The following is a 19,973-nucleotide window of genomic DNA, read 5'->3' on the forward strand; positions in this document are numbered from 1 at the left end:
ATATTTAAAAATGAATAATGCATTTGTTGATTATAGATAGCCAAATTCTGAAGTAGATGTTGGTGTAATGGAAGGTTATAGGCATGTGGATAGTTATGAGCATATAGAGACACAAGAGACAGCGGATGCTGGAATCTGGAACAACATTATCAATTTTTGTTTCTTTCCTTTCCTTCCCCCCCCCCCCCCCCCGTTCCATTTACTTGCTTCCACACGTGTCGCCCAGAGGATTTACCCTCTACTCCCTTGAGGCTCCATCTGTCTTCCCATTATTACTTTCCCTTCTTATCAGATTCCAGCATTGGGGGCCTTTGTGTTTCTGCTTATCACCGTCCATGTGCTGTCTCCACCTTCACCCTCTCCTCCGCCTCCTCCCTCTGCATCTGGTTCCGTCGACCTTTTTGTTCCGTTTAGTCTGCCTCCCATCTATCATCACCGGCCTCTAACTCAGAACTCCATGCCTCCTATCTGCTGGCTCCACCATTGTTCATTTCGCCTCAATCACCTCTGGGTCCTGTCTCGCCATTCTCACTCTCTTTATACTTGCTATCTCCACTCAGTCCTGATATGGGCTTTTGACCTAAAATATTAGCAATTCCCCCGCCCGACAATTGGTGCTTGACCTGCTGAGTTCTTCCTCCAGATTGTTTGTAGTTGAGTAATGTCAGTAGGATTGGGAGTGAAAATGTCATGCTCCTTGTCTGGTGGTGTAAACTTGGAGTAGTTTAAATGCAGCTAGGGTTCAAATGCCTTCTTCTCTCAATCTGGCTAACCGCAATTTTAAGTTCCTCACAAATAGGATAACTACTTGAATGTAGTTGAGAGCTTCTTTAAATCTGTTCCTTGGATGCAATAATATAGCCAAGACCCAATTTCAGTTTTAAGTGCTGATTTGGAGCAGAGGAGAAATGTAAACACAAATAGAGACAGCGCAGAGATGCAGCAATAGAGTTTCTGTCTTACAGTGCCAGAGATCCGGGTTTGATTCTTACTATGGGTGCTGTCAGTACAGAGTTTGTACGTTCTCCCTGTGACTCTGGGTTTTTGCCGGTGTGGGTTTTCTCTGGGTGCTCCAGTTTCATAGAACATGGAAAATAGGTGCAGTAGGAGGCCATTCGGCCCTTCGGGCCTGCACCGCCATTCATTGTGATCATGGCTGATCGTCCCCTATCACTAACCCGTGCCTGCCTTCTCCCCATATCCCTTGACTCCACTAGACCCCAGAGCTCTATCTAACTCTCTCTTAAATCCATCCAGTGATTTGGCCTCTACTGCCCTCTGTGGCAGGGAATTCCATAAATTCACAACTCTCTGGGTAAAAAAGTTATTTCTCACCTCAGTCTTTAATGACCTCCCCTTTATACTAAGACTGTGGCCCCTGGTTCTGGTCTCGCCCAACATTGGGAACATTTTTCCTGCATCTAGCTTGTCCAGTCCTTTTATAATTTTATATGTTTCTATTGTGATCATGGCTCATGTGTTAGACAAGGGGGAATTTTGTCCCCAGTTCTTTTTAATCTATATATTGATGATCTGTCTAAACAATTGAAAGCCTGTAACACTGGGTGCGTGATTGGTAATATTTTAGTGAACCATATTATGTATGCAGATGATCTTGTGGTCTTTAGTCCATCTAGCGCTGGTCTCCAGCAGCTCCTTACTATATGTTCCGTGTATGGTGTGGAACATGACATTAAATATAATGCTAATAAGAGTGCTGTTATGGTCTGTAGAACCAAAGAGGATAAATGCCTAAAATATCCTGTTTTTAAATTGTCTGACAACAATCTTAGTGTCTGTAATAAGATAAAATATCTAGGGCATATTATTACAGAACAAATGACAGATGATGAGGATATTTATAGGCAACGACGCATGCTGTATGTACAGGCAAATATCCTCTTGCGTAAATTTGGTGCGTGTGCAGATGTGGTGAAGATGTCGCTATTTAGAGCATACTGCACACCCCTCTACACTGCGCACCTGTGGTCGAACTATTTAAAGACAAGTATGCAGAGACTAAAGGTGGCATATAACGATGCCATGAGAACACTGCTAAGGCAACCTAGATGGTGTAGTGCCAGTAATATGTTTGTGGCTGCAGGAGTCAGTACTTTAGAAGCTACCCTAAGACACCACATGTATAAATTCATTTGCAGGAAAAATGTGCTTATTGTGGCCTTGACAAACATAAGGGTTAGCACTACACGCTACGAATCCCAGTTGTGGAGACACTGGTCTCGTTGTAGGACATTGATCATCTTTTAATCTGGATTTTTAACTTAAGTATTGTGGGTTTTTGTTAAATATAAATTATGATGTTTTTATGTATATATTTATGATATTTGATATGCAATGCATTTTTAATGTAATGTTGCCCCTTGTCTGGACCTTGAGTCCGTAATAAAGTTTATTATATTATTATTATAAGATATCCTCTCATCCTTCTAAACTCCTGTGAATACAAGCCTAGTCTTTTCAATCTTTCCTCATATGACAGTCCTGCCATCCCAGGGATCAATCTCATGAACCTACGCTGCACTGCCTCAATCACAAGGATGTCCTTCCTCAAATTAGGAGACCAAAACTGTACACAATACTCCATATGTGGTCTCACCAGAGCCCTATACAACTGCAGAAGAACCTCTTTACTCCTATACTGAAATCCTCTTGTTATGAAGGCCAACATACCATTAGCTTTCTTCACTACCTGCTGTACCTCCACGCCAACTTTCAGTGACCGGTGTACAAGGACACCCAGGTCTCACTGTACCTCCCCCTTACCTAACCTAATTGAGATAAAATAATCTGCCCCCTTGTTTTTGACAAGAGACCCACATTTGACTTTGATACCCTTAACATATCTAAAGAAGCTTTTACTGTCCTTCTTTATATTCCTGGCCAGCTTCCCTTCATACTTCATCTTTTCAGCCCGTATTGCCCGTTTTGTTTCCTTCTGTTGTCCTATGAAAATTTCCCAATCCTCCTGGTTTCCGGCTACTCTTTGCTGTGTTATACATCTTTTCTTTTAGTTTTATTCTATCCCTAACTTCTCTTGTCAGCCATGGTTGCCTCCTACTCCCCTTAGAATATTTCTTCCTTTTTGGAATGAAATGATCCTGCGTCTTCCGGATTATGCCCAGAAATTCCTACTGTCCACCGTCATTCCTGCTAGGATCCCTTTCCAGTATACTTTGGCCAGCTCCCCTCTCATGCCTCCATAGTCTCCTTTGTTCAACTGCATCACTGCCACCTCCGATTTAACGTTCTCCTTCTCAAATTGCAGATTAAAACGAATCATATTATGATCACTGCCTCCAAGCGGTTCCTTTTCTCTTATCATAGCTGGTTCATTGGACAACACTAAATCCAGAATTGCATTTTCTCGGGTCGGCTCCATTACAAGCTGCTCTAAGAATCTATCTCGGAGGCACTCTACAAACTCTCTTTCTTGGGGTCCTGAACCAACCTGATTTTCCCAGTCTACCTGCATATTGAAATCCCCCATCACCACAGTGGCATTACCTTTGTTACATGCCAGTTTTAACTCCTGCTGCAACTTACACCCTACATCCAGGCTACTATTTGGGGGTCTGTAGAATACACCAATTAGTGTCTTCTTGCCTTTACAATTTCCCAACTCAATCCACAGTGAGTCTACCTCGTCAGTCCCTATGTCTTCCCTCGCAAGGGACTGAATTCCATCCCTCACCAGCAGAGCTATCCCCCCTCCTCTGCCCACCTGCCTGTCCTTTCTATAGGATGTATAACCCTGAATATTAAGTTCCCAGGCCCGATCCTCGTTCCCAGCCCCAGCCACGTCTCAATAATCCCCACAATGTCATATCTACTAACCTCTCCCACATTCCAAAGACTTGCAGGTCTGTAGGTTAATTAGCTTACATACATTGCCCCGAGTGTGTAGGAAACAATACTGGCATATCATAGTACTAGTGTGCGGGTGATTATTGCTCAGCGCGGTCCCGTGGGCCGAAGAGTCTATTTCCATACCATCTCCAAAACTAAATATTGGAACTCAATTCCGCAGTTCAGGTAGCATTGGTAGAGAGGGAGATATTTTAAATCACTGACTTTCAAGCTCAGAAAAACATCAGTTGAGCTTTTAAAACACTTTTTGAGGTCCACTTGTGTAAAGATAAGCAGGAAAGTATGCTTTGGCCTCTTGAAATGCAGATCTTGAACTGAAATTTCTATGGACGGCTTTTTCCAGCATACACATGCACAACTACTGTTTGGTAGTAAAGAGCTTTGCTTCCTACGGAATGTCTGCTAAGCCAAGTTCTGTAACATTTTATCAACTGAGCATAGGAAAGAACCAAACCATTGTCTTTGGCCCCTTCCACAGACCAAGCCACAGATTTAACCCTGAGTTGAGCTTCCCAACCACATCAATGCCAATAAAGGCTATCTATTTTCATCTTGTTCTGAAAATTCCCCTCCCTACTAATCTCTAAACTGTACTTTTCCAGTACCCATTCTGCTTTCTCTCCCATTTTATCCTCTGTGAACATAAATAGTCAGAATCCTTTCTGTCTCCTTTCTTACACCATATTCTATTTGCTCTTCACACCACTGTTTGTTGCCTTGCATATTTCCCAAGTTAATTTATTGCTTGATATTAAAGTTCTCGCTTATGCTTTCAAATCCCTCCTTGACCCTGGCCCTCCTTATTAGTGTGTAAGAAGGAACTGCAGATGCTGGAAAAATCGAAGGTAGATAAAAATGCTGGATTATATAACCGTGATGTTCTCTTAAAGGTGATTGAAGTAAGAAACAAAGAAGCACCATATCTTCTGCCAGAAAATCTCTCCAGAGAAAAGTATGTGCAAGTGGTTATTCCTTAGAAATTGACTTAATTTATGTTTATTTTGATCTGACAAATGTCTGTGGTGTAGCAAATTAATCTGAGCTATTTGCATATCGGTATTAAATTCTGCATTTAAGTTGATTCTAAAATTAAGAAGCTCATGGAGAAAAATGTATTAAAATCACTGCTTGAGCATAGTTTTGGATGTACAGGTGCACAACCTTTTATCCGGAGTTCCGGAAACCGAACAGCTCCGAAAATCGGACATTTTTTCCAGGATGTCGTCTGCACACCAAAGCTCGCGTTTGCCGCCAAACTTGACCCGAAATGACCCACAGTCAACCCAGGTCTGTACTACTGTAGCGGCGCTCCAAATCCAGCGCCGCCCGCGGCCGGACGCCCGCAGCCCCAGCTCCGCGATTTTGGGAGTCGGCGGCCACAGCGCTCCAGAGCTTACCGCACGGCGACCCGGTAAGGCATTGCCCGCTCCCCGCTGGTATCCCAGCGCTGTGGCCGCCGACTCCCAACATCACGGAGTTGGGGCTGCGGGCTTCCGGCTGCGGGCCGCGCTGGATTTGGAGCGCTCCGGAGCTTATTGCACGGCGACCCGGTAAGGCATTGCCCGCTCCCTGCCTCTCCGACCAGGTAGGGGACTAAGAATTAAAGTTTCCCCTTTCACCCCCCCCACCACATAAAATCCCTCCAAACTAACTGACTAACATTTAAGCAATGATTTACAATGATTCCCTGGCCTCCGTGGAGGAGGCAGCCGCTCCAGACTTTTCAAGCCGCCCGCGCTACCTACCTAATCTACGCTAAAAATCTTCCATTCCGAAATCCGAAAAATTCCGAAATCCGAGAAGTGTCTGGTCCCAAGGCTTTCGGATAAAAGGTTGTGTACCTGTATCATGAAAAAGAAACCAATCACTAAAGTTGGCATGAAGGTTTATATGTAAACAATCCTTCAGATCCCGTTGGAATTATGTGAATTAAAGATGATAGATGTATAAGAATTGCTCATACAGAAATGTTGAAATTAAGCATTATGTTGTTTCCATGCTCCACCAGCTACATCATTGCATAGGCAAAAAAAAAAACTAGAGGCCAGTTTAAGAATTTAAAAACTGCAGATTTCTTCTCTGGGCAACAAAGGTGATCAAAACAAGTGTGTAGGAAGGAACTGCGGATGCTGGTTTATACCGAAGATAGATACAAAGTGCTGGAGCAACTCAGCGGGTCAGACTGGTCTCCAGAAATACTGCTTGACCTGCTGAGTTTCTCCAGCACTGTGTGTCTATCTTTAATGAAAACAAGTTTATAGAGTCATAGAATTATACAGCACAGAAATGGGCATTTCAGTCCACCTGGCCATATTCATATATAACTTTTGTACTAGCTGTTATATTATGGCACTCAGCCCTGAATCACTGTTTTGTGATATTTAAAGAGATTGTCAGTTGTTTCCAATTAAAGTTTAGACAGACTATTTGTGTACAACAGAACTGCTGCGTGCATCAGATAACATTTGCAAAGTCAGATAAACAATGTTTTGCGGAATACGTTTCTACTGGAATTAAAAAAATATATAGAAACAATAACTTTAAGATACAAAGAAAGGGTAAAGGAAGAAACAAAAGTGAAATGTTTATGATAAGTCAAAGCCAGGAAATGTTACTCTAGTGTGTTTGGGCTCAACCTACATGCTCTATCAGACAAAACCCAAGCTTACACTTATCAAAGGCTTTCTGAAAGTCCAGGTACACTACATCCACTGGTTCTCCCTTGTCCACTTTCCTAGTTACATCCTCAAAAAATTCCAGAAGATTAGTCAAGCATGATTTCCCCTTCGTAAATCCATGCTGACTCGAACCGATCCTGTTACTGCTATCCAAATGTGTGCTATTTCATCTTCTATAATCGACTCCAGCACCTTCCCCACCACCGATGTGAGGCTACCTGGTCTATAATTCCCTGTTTTCTCTCTCCCTCCTTACTTAAAAAGTGGGATAACATTAACTACCCTTCAATCCACAGGAACTGTTCCTGAATCTATAGAAATGATGACCAATGTGTCCACGATTTCTAGAGCCACTTCCTTAAGTACCTTGGAATGCAACCATTAGGCCCAGGGGATTTATCAGCCTTTAGTCCCATCAGTCTGACCAACACCATTTCCTGCCTAATGTGAATTTCCTTCACTTCCTCTGTCACCCGAAGTCCTCTGGCCACCAGTACATCTGGGATATTGTTTGTGTCTTCCTTAGTGAAGACAGATCCAAGTACCTGTTTAACTCGTCTGCCATTTCCTTGTTCCCCATAATAAATTCACCTATTTTATTACATGTCATTTGAACCTCAGTGAGGCTCAAACGAAACTCAGTTTCCACAGCCATACAAACAAAGACAATTCCTACAAGACATACAAACAATTCAATTTACACAAACATCCATCACAGTGAATCTCCTCCTCACTGTAATGGAAGGCAAAGTCTTTTCTCTCCCCTGCACCATATCTCTCCCGATGTCGAAGCCACAAGCGGGCGATGGTAAGTCCCACGGCCATTTAAGGCCGCGCTCCAGGCCCAAAAGTCACAATGTTGGAGCCCCCGGCAGGCGCTGGAATGTCCCGCGGCCATTAAAGCCGCGCCAGGCGATGTACGGCCCGGCTCCGGGTCGTTCCAACCCCGCGACACGGGCTGGAGAAGTTGTGTTGCGGGAGCTCCGAAAAGCGGCCTCCACCCGGACCCGCGAGCTCCCGATGTCCCAGTCCACCGGTCTGCAGCTGGAGCTTCCGAGCTCCGGGGTCGGGCCGCAACAGCGAGCCACCGCTGCTCCCCACGCTCCGAGGCCGGCCAGTCCACGATGGTAAGTCAGCAGACTCTGCGACTGGAGCCCCCAGGTCGTTCCGGTTGGAGGCCGCTCCACGGTGCTAGGCCCCAACGACAACGGAGACCCGACAGTAAAAAGGTCAGGTCTCCCGTGCAGGGAAGAGATTTTGTAAAGTTTCCCCCGCCCCCCACATATACACAGTTAAAAACAGTATTAAAAAAACATAAACAACTACATTTAACTAGACAAAAAAAAAAAAGACTGACAGACAGGCTGCAACGTGAATCGCGCCGCCACAGGAAAAGGACCCACATTTATCTAAACTATTTTTTTCCTCTTCACGTACCTAAAGAAGCTTTTACTATCCTCCTTTATATTCTTGGCTAGCTTACCTTCGTACCTCATCTTTTCTCCCCATATAGCCTTTTTAGTTATCTTCTGTTGCTTTTTAAAAGTTTCCCAATCCTCTGGCTTCCCGCTCATCTTTGCTATGTTTTACTTCTCTTTTATTTTTATACTCTCCTAGACTTCCCTTGTCAGCCACGGTCGCCTCTTACTCCTCTTAGAATCTTTCTTTCTCTTTGGAATGAATTGATCCTGCACCTTCTGTATTCCAGAAATGCCTTCCTTTGTTGTTCCACTGTCATCACTGCTCGGGTCTCTTTCCAGTCAACTTTGGCCGGCTCCTCCCTCATGCCTCCATAGTCCCCATTGCTCAACTGTAATACTGACACTTCCAATTTTCCCTTCTTCCTCTAAAATTGTAGATTAAAACATCATATTATGGTCACTACCTCCTAATGGCTCCTTTACCTTGAGTCCCCTTTTCAAATCTGGTTCATTATACAACACTAAATCCAGAATTGCCTTCTCCCTGGTAGGCTCCAGTACAAACTGCTCTAAGAATCCATCTCAAAGGCACTCCAAAAACTCCTTTTCTTGGGGTCCAGTACCAACCTGATTTTCCCAGTCTACCTGCATTTTGAAATCTCCCATAACCACCGTAGCATTACCTTTGCGACATGCCAATTTTAACGATTCAACTTGCACCCTATATCCAGGCTACTGTTTGGGGGCCTGTAGATAACTCCCATTATGGTATTTTTACCCTTACAATTCCTCAGTTCTATCCATACTGATTCCATATCTCCTGATTCTGTCACCCCTCAAAGTTTTCCATCTATTTCCTTGCACAAATCTCCTCCAACCCTGCAATACACCAACATTTCTGTGCTTATCTAATTCCAGCTCTTTGTACATTTTGTTTACTCATTTTGTATTAGCAGCTATGTCTTCATCTGGCTAGCCAATTTGTTGTTTGGTATGTGAAATAAATAGCATATTAGGTACTATTATTCAAAATGGTTGTAATGATTCCCATTGTTTATTTGCAATAGGCACTGTCAACAGATTGTGTGTGTGTGCCATAGTGGTCAGGGGAGAGATTATGTATCCAGTTTGTTTTTTGAATGCTTTCTAATTCTGAAGCATTTTTAATCTTGACGAAAGTAGTGTGATTATCATTGTTGTAAATTTGTTTCTTGGGTTTCTTTTACAGGGCTAGTTGTTTTACACTTTACAGTGTTTACTGTCTTTGACTTTATCATATTTTAGATTTGTTTGGCTTTTAATCTTATGAATGCATTTTTGTGCATTTTGATCATATGCCAGCTACCCAGTTGGTAATGTATCTTTATGCAAAATTAAAGTTTAATTCAAATGTCAGTGCCAGCATTTCCATATCATTACTCAACCAACACATTAGAACTGATTATTGTAGTTAATTTGTGGAAGAAGCAACTGCAGATACTGGTTTAAACCAAAGATAGACACAAAAAGCTGGAGTAGCTCAGACTGAAGAAGGGTCTCGACCCGAAACGTCACCCATTCCTTCTCTCCAGAGATGCTGCCTGTCCCGCTGAGTTACTCCAGCTTTTTGTGTCAATTGTAGTTCATTTCATTGGTTGCCACCTTGCAAAGAGATTTGTTTTTATCAGCCCCAGATTGAATTCATTAATTATTTTGTATAAAATACCCTTTAACTTCTTCAACAGCTATCTTTTGTTCTTCATTCAGCTGATGGATGAGGTCCAAGATTATCAATTTTAATATTGTTTCTGCAAATGGGTGATTGGCAAGGGGATGGAAGATGATGGGGGCAGGGTGTGGCAAGAAAGGACCAAGCAAGGAAGGTTTGGAAATTTAAATGGTGGAACTATGTCAAATGCCAGACCTAACTGTAGTCTAAGGTACACAAAAATGCTGGAGAAACTCAGCGGGTGCAGCAGCATCTATGGAGCGAAGGAAATAGGCGACGTTTCGGGCCGAAACACTTCTTCAGACTGTAGTCTATACTATCTCTGACCTGTTTACAGAAGCAAGGGGGCATCAAGGATCCATACCAAATTAGTTTAGTTTAGAGATGCAGCATGGAAACAGGTCCTTCAGCCCTCCAAGTCCACACTGACCATCGATTACCTCTTTACACTAGTTCTATGTTATCCCACTTTCTCAACCACTCCCCACACACTTGGGAGGGCAATTTGCAGAAGCCAATTAAACTCCAAACCCAGACATTTTTGGAAGGAATTTTGAAGTCGGGCTTGACCCCAGTTGTTCTCTGGTGTTGTGAGGCAGCAGCTCTACCAGCTGTGCCACTGTGTCCTCATTGCATGATGACCATTTTCTAAGGCTTCCAGACTGTAAATGTTGCAGATCTGGCAACATTTCAAATATGGGCAGATGATATTTCAATAGTTTTTCTTGCACATTTATTGCACGTCAGATTTCATAAATGTTGCAATGATTTAGCACTGTGGATTTAAATTCTATGAAAAGGTAATTGGATTACTGGTTTTGCATTTGTGGAGTTTTGTATGATCTTACTTTATAATTTCTATCTATTTAGATTGCCCAAGTCCTTGGAGACACAGGACAAAAGCTGTATTTTTTTGCAAAACAAGATTGCTGATGCACTCGCTGGCAGTGGCTACAGTGTAGACAGGCTGTCTGTGCCTTATGTTCCCCAACCTACAGGTAAAGTGTATGTGTTATAATCTGTAGTATCTGTCTTTATGATAATCAAGGCCAGAAACGTATGATTGCTTTGATCTCTTACGACATGATTTTTACAGATTTTTTAAAAACAAAACAGCTAAATTGATCAAATATATCTTTGCCTTTGGCAAAAAAAGGTTGATTTATGGATGATTTATTTGACACCGTGCCGAAACAAATTGAACTTGCAAGCAGGTTGCATGTATTATCGGAAGAAGTCTAGACAATTACCTATCTGCCTGGATTTTTTAGGAGTGATTAGCAGTTCACAGAGTAGCTGTTTACAATCTTATTATTTCTTTAAATATGGTGAAATCAGGAGTTGTGGTCAATTGTTTATATGGTTGCTAGTTCCTGCCACATTCTTTGTCTTGAGAGTTATAACGTGGGCATTTTGCTTCACATTTATATTTGAAACTTGTTTTGAAAATCTGCACAATGTTGGCAATGACGTAGATAACTCTTGACCTGAATAGAAGAAAATTGTTGTGAGATTGAAGTGAGGCTAAGATAAGCCCAGTGTTTCCCACGGTTACACGCAACATGGTGAAAGGCTTTAATAGCCACAGCTCAGCTGAATATCAAAGGTTTTCATGGATAGAGCTTGGTCCGTGAACATTGCACATGAGCTTTATCAAACTGCTGCATTGCAGAATGTCCTGTTAACTTAATGGTGGAGGTATAAGATTTCCATGCTGAAAAACCAAATACTGGTAAGTTGCAGCATGGTTAAAAATTCTGGGCTCAACCCATTCTCTAGAATTAACGTCCGCTCAACCTCGACCCCTCCCTCACTCCGCAAATTGTACGCACGTTTTATCGCTATTCCTGTAATGACCAAGGGTCATAAACCTGAAATGTTCACTCTACTTCTCTCTCCACAGATTTATATTTTCTGCCCCCAGTTTTACTTGCTGCAGCTGGCATTTTTACATTTTGTTCCAGATTTGTAGAGTTGCCATATTTTCAAAAAGGTTGCTCATTGCCTTGATTAGTCCAGCAAATAATATTTAGTTGATATGCCCAGCTTCTGTCATTAAGTGACAGATAAATACTTTGTATCTTTTGGGACTACTTGTCTTTCTAGAATCATTGCATAAAGTATAATTGAGTCGGAAATTTCCTTTTAAAGTTTGTAGATGTATCATAATCAATTTTTTTATTTTTTTTGCTGTTCAAATACTGCTGACTAATAAAGGCATTTGATCATGGAAGTGGATACTATTTTAAACAAGCAAATGAACATTTAGTTTAATTTTATTTGTGCATAAAATACGGTTAAAATCAGAATTGTCACCATTTAAAATGCATTTTTAGTTTTTTTTAATGCATGAGATTATGTACATTGCCCATACTTGAGGGTGATATTGCTATAGTTCTTTCAAAAATAGAAATATTAATGTTATTTCTCATAAATATACATTTATTTTACACCTACCTTCACTTTCCTCTTTACTTTGTCTCCTATGCCTAGTCCTCAAACAGCTTCCCACTTCAGGAAAGCCCAGATATAATTGCAGGCGGAAATCGAGAGGTAAACATTAGCTTAGTAGGAGCCGCATCATGTTTTTCAAAAACAAAAGCATGGATGCATCCCAGCATAAGACTCTATTTCACCAAATTGTTGCTGCCTTGCACTAGTTCTTAGACATGAGCTAAACACCCGTAAGAAGTGCTGCTGCTGATTTCAAAGCAAAATGCATAGGTGTGCCATACCACTTTAGCTTACTTGCCTCTTATAAATTGTGTAAGGATCACAGACAAATATTGCACAATGCAAAATATCTTAAACTGATCAATGCATTTTCTTGACATTGCTGAAAGTTAAACGCTATCCAAGATAAGCTATTGCAGAATTCAGCTAATGATTGTATCAGTAATTACTTAATTAAATTGGTTAACTCAATTTTTGAACTTGTTCATCATGAAATTTAAAAAAAACTGTTGAACTCTGCATCTGCATCACTTAAACTCAAATAATGGGCAAGTCCATCGGTTATATATTCTAGGAAGAGGAATTTCTGCCTGAGCTGGGTGCTCAGTCTTCTGTGCTTCAGAACCAAGGTTTATTCAGAGCAAACCCATACATTGTGTTTACGAAGGAACTGCAGATGCTGGAAAATCGAAGGTACACAAAAATGCTGGACAAACTCAGCGGGTGCTCCATAGATGCTGCTGCACCCGCTGAGTTTCTCCAGCATTTTTGTGTACCATACATTGCGTCATGAGTTTATAGTGGTGATGTATGCTGTATTCCACTGTGCTTGTCAAGTATTCAAGGTTTCAAGGTCAGTTTATTGTCACATGTACCAATTAAGGTACAGTGAAATTCAGATTACCACACAGCCATACTAAAAACAGCAACAAGCCACACAATTACATAAAAGTAAACAAACATCCACCACAGTGGATCCACCACGATTCTCACTGTGATGGAAGGCAATAAAGTCCAATCTTCCGCGGTCGGGGCATTCGAACCATCCGCAGCCGGCAGTCAAAGCCCTCGTCGGGGCAATCAAAACTTCCGCGTCGGGGCGGTCGAAACTCCTGCGGCTTGGAGTCACCGATGTCGGTCTCTACCAGAGACCGCAGGCTCCGCGATGTTAGTCTCGCAGACTCCCACGTTTGGAGCTCCAAAGATGACCCCCCCCCCCCCCGACAGGGATCGCGAGCTCCGTGAGGCTAAGTCCCGCAGGCTCCCACGATGGAGCTCCCGGTCGATCTCCAGCAAAGGCCGCCATCTCCACGATGTTAGGCCGCAGTGCAGACGGAGATAGAATATGGAAAAAATCACATCTCCGTCGAGGTAAGCGATTAGAAAGAGTTTCCCCCAACTACCCCCCACACACACCCCACACAAAACAAGCTAAAGAACACTAAAAAAACATACATTGAACACATACAAAACAGACACAAAGGTATAGACAGACTGTTGGCGAGGTAGCCATTGCTGGCACCACTCAGAACAAGTAACTAAATATTATCCAGGGATGCTGAGTTACTCCAGCATTGTCCGTTTTTGATGAACCAGCATTTGGAGTTATAAGGTCATAAGTGATAGAAGTAGATTTAGGCCATTCGGCATTTCGGGTCGAGAAGGGTCTCAACCCGAAACGTTGCCTATTTCCTTTGCTCCATAGATGCTGCCTCACCCGCTGAGTTTCTCCAGCATTTTTGTCTACCATCTAATGCTGAGTATGTGGTTTGATGGAAATGCTGGCCAGGAAGGTGACAATTCTCTGCTCTTCAGGAGATGTCACATCGGAAATGTATCGTCAGGCTGGGAGAGCAGAGCCTGGCACTGAAAGGCCGACGCTGCCTCAGTGTAAGCCAAGATTGTTTGTGTTTAAGGCTCTGAATGGGCCTCGAATCCACTACTTTTTGATGCAGAGCGGAATGAGCTGCTCACTAAGCCGTGACTGATACTGTGAACTAGCGGGAGCTGCAGAGACCGTGTACGGACATGCCTCTGCTGTTGAGCAAGGCGGCAGTCCCCTGTGACACCAGCACACAGTACGGTACACATGACAATAAACTAAACTGAACTGAGGTACAGTGACAAGTGTTTGTTGCGTGCTAACCAGTCAGCAGTAAGACAATACTTGATTACAATCGAAAATAATGTAGCGAGACCAAGCGGGTAGAGCAAAATGGTTTTTATTGTCAAAACAACACTTGAACCACACGAGCACTTAGTCGAGAAAAAACGTTTTTAGCTCTTGTCGTTGTGAAGAGCACTAGCTACTGAACACACTGAAAAGCCCGCAAACGAACCCTGTGACGTGACAGTCCTGACCTATAACGAGGGTTCTTCATACGCAGTTTAACCACTAGGTGCCGCTATAAGACCCCCCCTCCCCCCCGAAACAGAGGTAAGAAAACGAGCGGGAGTCCGAATAAGGCGGCCTGACCACATGGACACAGGACCAGTGAACAAAGGCACAACAGGCAAAGGTGGGTGCGGGAGGGCCAGAGGACGACCCCTACGGCGGGGCTGGGCCACGAACACCGGGCGATCGACATCGAGATGAGCAGGTTTAAGACGGGCCACCGAAACAACCTCCTGCCGGCCCCCGATCTCCAGAACGAAAGTCGTGGATCCCGGCTGCAACACCTGGAAGGGACCCTCGTAAGGGCACTGCAGCGGGGTCCGGTGCGAGTCCCTGCGAATAAAAACAAATTGACAGTCCTTGAGAGCAGGCGTGACATGAGAAGAGGCAAATCCATGACGAGAGGTCGGGACAAGGGCAAGCTTGCCCACCTGCTCGTGAAGTTGCACTGGCACAGATGAAGGGGGTTCTTGCTGCCCACGTGCCGCTGGAATTAAATTGCCGGGTACTTTGAGTGGGGAGCCATACACTAACTCGGCAGATGATGCAGCTAAATCCTCTTTAGGGGCGGTGCGGATCACCAGCAAAGCCCAAGGCAATTCGTCCAACCAATCGGGGCCTGTGAGCCGTGCCTTCAAGGAGGACTTCAGGTGCTGGTGGAAACGTTCCATCAGGCCGTTAGACTGAGGATGGTACGCCATGGTGTGGTGTAGCTGAGCACCGAGCATTTGGGCCACGGCTGACCACAGCGCGGAGGTGAACTGGGCACCCCGGTCCAATGAGATGTCCGCTGGAACACCGAAACGAGCAACCCAGTGGGCTGTGAGAGCAAGTGCACAAATCGTGGCTGAAGTGCCAGCGAGTGGAATGGCCTTGGGCCACCGCGTGAACTGGTCCACTATGATGAGCAGTTGGGTGACACCTCAGGACGGCGGTAGGGGGCCCACAAGATCGACGTGGATGTGGTCGAAACAGTGTTGTGGGACGGCAAAATCCTGCAGAGGTGATCACACGTGACGTTGGACTTTGGAGGTTTGGCAGGGGACGCACGCCCTGGCCCTAGAACCGACTTGCTTACGTAGGCCGTGCCATACGAATTTAGCTGCCACCAGCGCTGCAGTTGTCCGGATAGAAGGGTGGGCTGATCCGTGGATTGAATCGAAAAAACAACGTCACCAAATCGTAGGGACAATGGGTCGCGGTTGAATCGTGGAGACGTCACAGAGGACAGTAATGCCAGTGGATCCAAATGGGACGTCCTCCAGTATCAAACCTGAAAATGCGGTGCGATATGTTAGCATCACGAAATCGTCCCGTTGCGCAGCGACCATGCCGGAATAGTCGATTCCCGGAGCTGAAGACAGAACGGCATTAATGGCAGGGCATCAGTAAGGCATCAGCGACCTGGTTGTTCTTACCCGCCACATGTTGGATACAGGTGGTATACTTCGAAATAGAGGCCAAATGTCGCTGTTGTCGTGCGGACCAGGGATCAGACACTTTAGCAAAGGCGAAGGTAAGGGCTTTGTGGTCTGTAAAAGCCGTGAAGGGTCTGCCCTCCAGGAAATAACGCCAATGACTGACAGCCAGTTAGAGGCCCAGGAGCTCGCGATCGGACGTGCTGTAATTTCTCTCTGGAGGGCGCATGTATTGGCTGAAAAAGGCAAGAGATGCTGCCAGCGACCATCAATGAATTGTTCGAGGACCCCCCCCCCCCCCCCCCCCCCCCCCCCCCGACAGCAGTGTCAGAAGAGTCCATGGTGAGAGCGGTAGGGGTATTGGCCCGCGGATGGACGAGCATGGTTGCGTTTGCCAGCGCCGTCGAACGCGGCCGTGGTTTCAGCATTCCACACCAGGTTTCGCTGTTTGTTTGCCAGACACTGAAACAAACGTCGCATAATCTGGGCCGCTGGGTACGAAACGATGGTAAAAGTTTATCATACCAACGAACAGAGCTTTCACTGTGGCTGGCCAGGGAAACTGTCGAATAGCCTCCACCTTGATGGGGAGAGGGGTTGCACCCTATTGTGTGATATGGTGGCCAAGAAAGGTAATCGAATCGAGGCCAAACTGGTGCTGGGTTGGATTAATGGCGAGGCCATGGTCACTGAGGCACTGGCACAGCAACCGGAGGTGCGCGCAGTGCTCTTGATGTGAGCGACTGGCGACCAGAATGTCATCGAGATAGATGTATAAAGAAATCCAACCTCTGGCCGACCATGTCCATAAGCCGCTAAAAGGCTTGGCGGCATTTTTGAGGCCAAAAGACATTCTCAGCCATTCAAATAGTCCGAAAGGGGTGACAATGGCGGTCTTGGGCACGTCATCTAGGTGGACAGGTATCTGGTGGTAACCACGCACCAGATCAATTTTGGAAAAGTATTTTGCTCCATTCAAATGCGCCATGAAATCCTGTGTGTGAGGGACGGGGTAGGGGTTGGCTGTTGTAGTGTTGTTGAGGCGTCGTTAGTCCCCGCGAGTGGGGAGGCCCATAAGCTGTCGGGAGTGCCGCACAATACCCATCTCTTCCATTTGCTGGAGTTCCCCCTTGGCAAGCTGCAGCTTGGCAGGTGGGAGCCCACGTGCCCATGCATGGAGTGGTGGGCCGGTGGTGGGAATGTGGTGTATGGCGCCGTGATTGAGTTTGGCCAATTTGAACTGAGGGGTCAGGATATCGGGAAAGCCAGAATTTGTGCATACACGTTGTCCGCGGACGACACCGAGTCGAGGTGTGGGAAGGCGGGGACCGCAGGCCGCAACGAGGTGGATTGGTGGGTCTCGGATTGGATGAGACGTTGCCCTTTAACATCCATCAACAGGGAGTGAGCCCGTAGGAAATCAGCTAACAACCGTTGGGAGACGTCGGCGATGGTGAACGGCCACGTGAAATGGCAGGAGCCGAAAACACGGAGAACTGTACACACCCCATAAGTCCGGATAGGGCTGCCGTTGACGGCGGTCAGGGCAGGGCCTCGCTTGCTGCAACGGGTGTCAACTCCGGACAGGGGTAGTATGCTGATCGCTGCTCCCGTGTCGACAAGGAATCGGAGCCCGGAACGACAGTCCCAGACGTGGAAGCGATGTTTCTGGCCAACCGCGATAGCCTCTACTGGCGATCGCCCAAAGCTTTTCCCGGTTGCGAGCAGGGAGAACGGCCTCAGCAGGCCTCCACACCCTAGCGTTGGTGGTAGTAACACCACAGATGTTTACCGATATCCGCTGCAATCGAGGCCGTCGCAGAATGTAGACACCCGGCTAATGGAAGTGCCATCTTGCTACTTGGCTTACCACAGCTAGTCCGCTCTTTCGGCTAGTTGCAGGGGGTCAGTGAAGTCGCTACCGGCGAGGAGCAGGCAGATGTCATCCGGCATCTGTTCGAGGAACGCCTGCTCAAAGAGAAAACAAGGCTGGTGACTGTCCATCAGCGAGAGCATTTCGCTCATCAGTACTGACGGCTTGTGGTCACCGTGCAGGATTCTGAAGGCTCGATCGCGGCGGCTAAGCCCAAAATTATGCAGCAACAGTGCCTTGAGGCCCTCGTACTTGCCGTCGGCTGGCGGTTGTTGAAGGTGAGGAATTAAACGACCGGCGGTTTCTTGGTCCAGTGCCGACCACATAGAAATATTTAGTTGAATCGGCGATAATGTGTCGAACCTGGAATTGGTCCTCAATGTGCTGAAACCATACATGAAGTTGTGTCGTCCAGAAAACGGGCAGCTTTAGAGAAACTGCGTTTTGCTGGGCAGGGTTGGTGTCGAGGTTAGTGGCTGCGTCCATAATAGCGGATCCGAAAAATGTTCGGATCGACGGGGTCACCAATTGTAGCGAGACCAAGCGGGTAGAGCAAAATGATTTTTATTGTCAAAACAACACTTGAACACATGAGCACTTAGTCGAGAGAAAACGTTTTTAACTCTTGTCGTCGTGAAGAGCACTAGCTACTGAACACACTGAAAAGCCCGCGAACAAACCCTGTCACATGACAATCCCGACCTATGACGAGGGTTCTACATACACAGTTTAACCACTAGGTGCCGCTACAGTAAGACAATACATGATTACAATACGTTACTTCTTTCTACATACTAACTAATTATTATCTCTATGTTTGGTCTTTCTGCTGACTGGTTAGCATGCAACAAAAGCTTTTCACTGTACATGTGACAATAAACTAAACTGAAATCGAACTGATTTTTTAATTTTCCTATTATCAAAGCAGTCTTGCAAATAAGTTTATTGCAAGGATGTTGCAACATAATAAATGAAGCTGATGCGATTGACTGGTTAAACCACACGAGGGACAGTTTGGATGTTTCTGTTTGCTTTGTGCATTGGCAGGCAAAGGTTTGCAAGATAATCTCTGGAATGAGGGAGCTATGCTGCAGGAATATAAGAAATAGAAGCAAGTCTTGGTTATACATTAATACCTTGGCTGATCTCTTGCCTCAGTGTCACTTTTCTAAACTAACTTTAAATCCCTTAATGGTTTTCATTTCAAAAGATAATGCCAATCCCTGCATTGAATATATATAATGTCTGAACCTCCTTGGCACATGAATTGCAAGCATTAGTGCCCCTCTAAAGCAATGTCTTTCCATCTCAGTTCCAAATGGCCAAACCCTTGTTTTGAAACTGTTTCCTGGAGGTCATTCAGGAGAGAAAGTCTTTTAAAATTAAAACAACGCAAGGCAATACAAAAATGTGGGGAAATTGGGGCAGGAATAGACCACTGGAGTAGGTCCCTCCATCCTGCTCTGGTGTTCAATATGATCATGGCTGATCTATGCTGGTCTCAATTCTGCTCTGCAACAATTTCCTATTACACTCAATCCTTCTCCACCATGAAGATGTCTCGTGATCTGACCTTTACCACTCTACGGCGCAGAGAATTCCAAAGATTATCTGACCTTGAAATAAATATCTAAGCACCTATCTAACAGACAGCTATAAAAATATCTGATTTATAAATGACGTAACTTAATTTATACAGTGCCCTCCATAATGTTTGGGACAAAGAACCATCATTTATTTATTTGCCTCTGTATTCCAGAATTTGAGATTTATAATAGAAAAAATTACATGTGGTTAAAGTGCACATTGTCAGATTTTAATGAAGGGTATTTTTATACATTTTGGTTTCACCATGTAGAAATGTCAGCAGTGTTTATCCATAGTCCCCCCATTTCAGGGCACCATAATGTTTGGGACACAGCAATGTCATGTAAATGAAAGTAGTTATGTTTAGTATTTTGTTGCATATCCTTTGCATGCAATGACTGCTTGAAGTCTGCGATTCATGAACATCACCAGTTGCTGGGTGTCTTCTCTGGTGATGCTTTGCCAGGCCTGTATTGCAGTTTTGGGGGCTAGCCCCCTTCAATTTTCTCTTCAGCATATAAAAGGCATGCTCATTTAGGTTCAGATTGGGT

General features: G+C 44.8%; 1 protein-coding gene across 5 annotated transcripts in view; it reads left to right on the forward strand.

Annotated features, from left to right (window-relative positions):
• efr3a (EFR3 homolog A) overlaps nucleotides 1-19,973 on the forward strand; it is a 128,679-nt gene that overhangs the window by 96,140 nt on the left and 12,566 nt on the right. For all 5 annotated transcript variants that reach the window (XM_033019662.1, XM_033019665.1, XM_033019661.1 and 2 more), the window contains 2 exons: nucleotides 4,779-4,840; nucleotides 10,566-10,693. In XM_033019662.1, coding sequence (XP_032875553.1) covers nucleotides 4,779-4,840; nucleotides 10,566-10,693 — 190 coding nt within the window. The remainder of the gene's footprint in view (nucleotides 1-4,778; nucleotides 4,841-10,565; nucleotides 10,694-19,973) is intronic.

The sequence above is a fragment of the Amblyraja radiata genome, chromosome 4 (genome assembly GCF_010909765.2).
Source record: "Amblyraja radiata isolate CabotCenter1 chromosome 4, sAmbRad1.1.pri, whole genome shotgun sequence".
Taxonomy (NCBI): Eukaryota; Metazoa; Chordata; class Chondrichthyes; order Rajiformes; family Rajidae; genus Amblyraja; species Amblyraja radiata.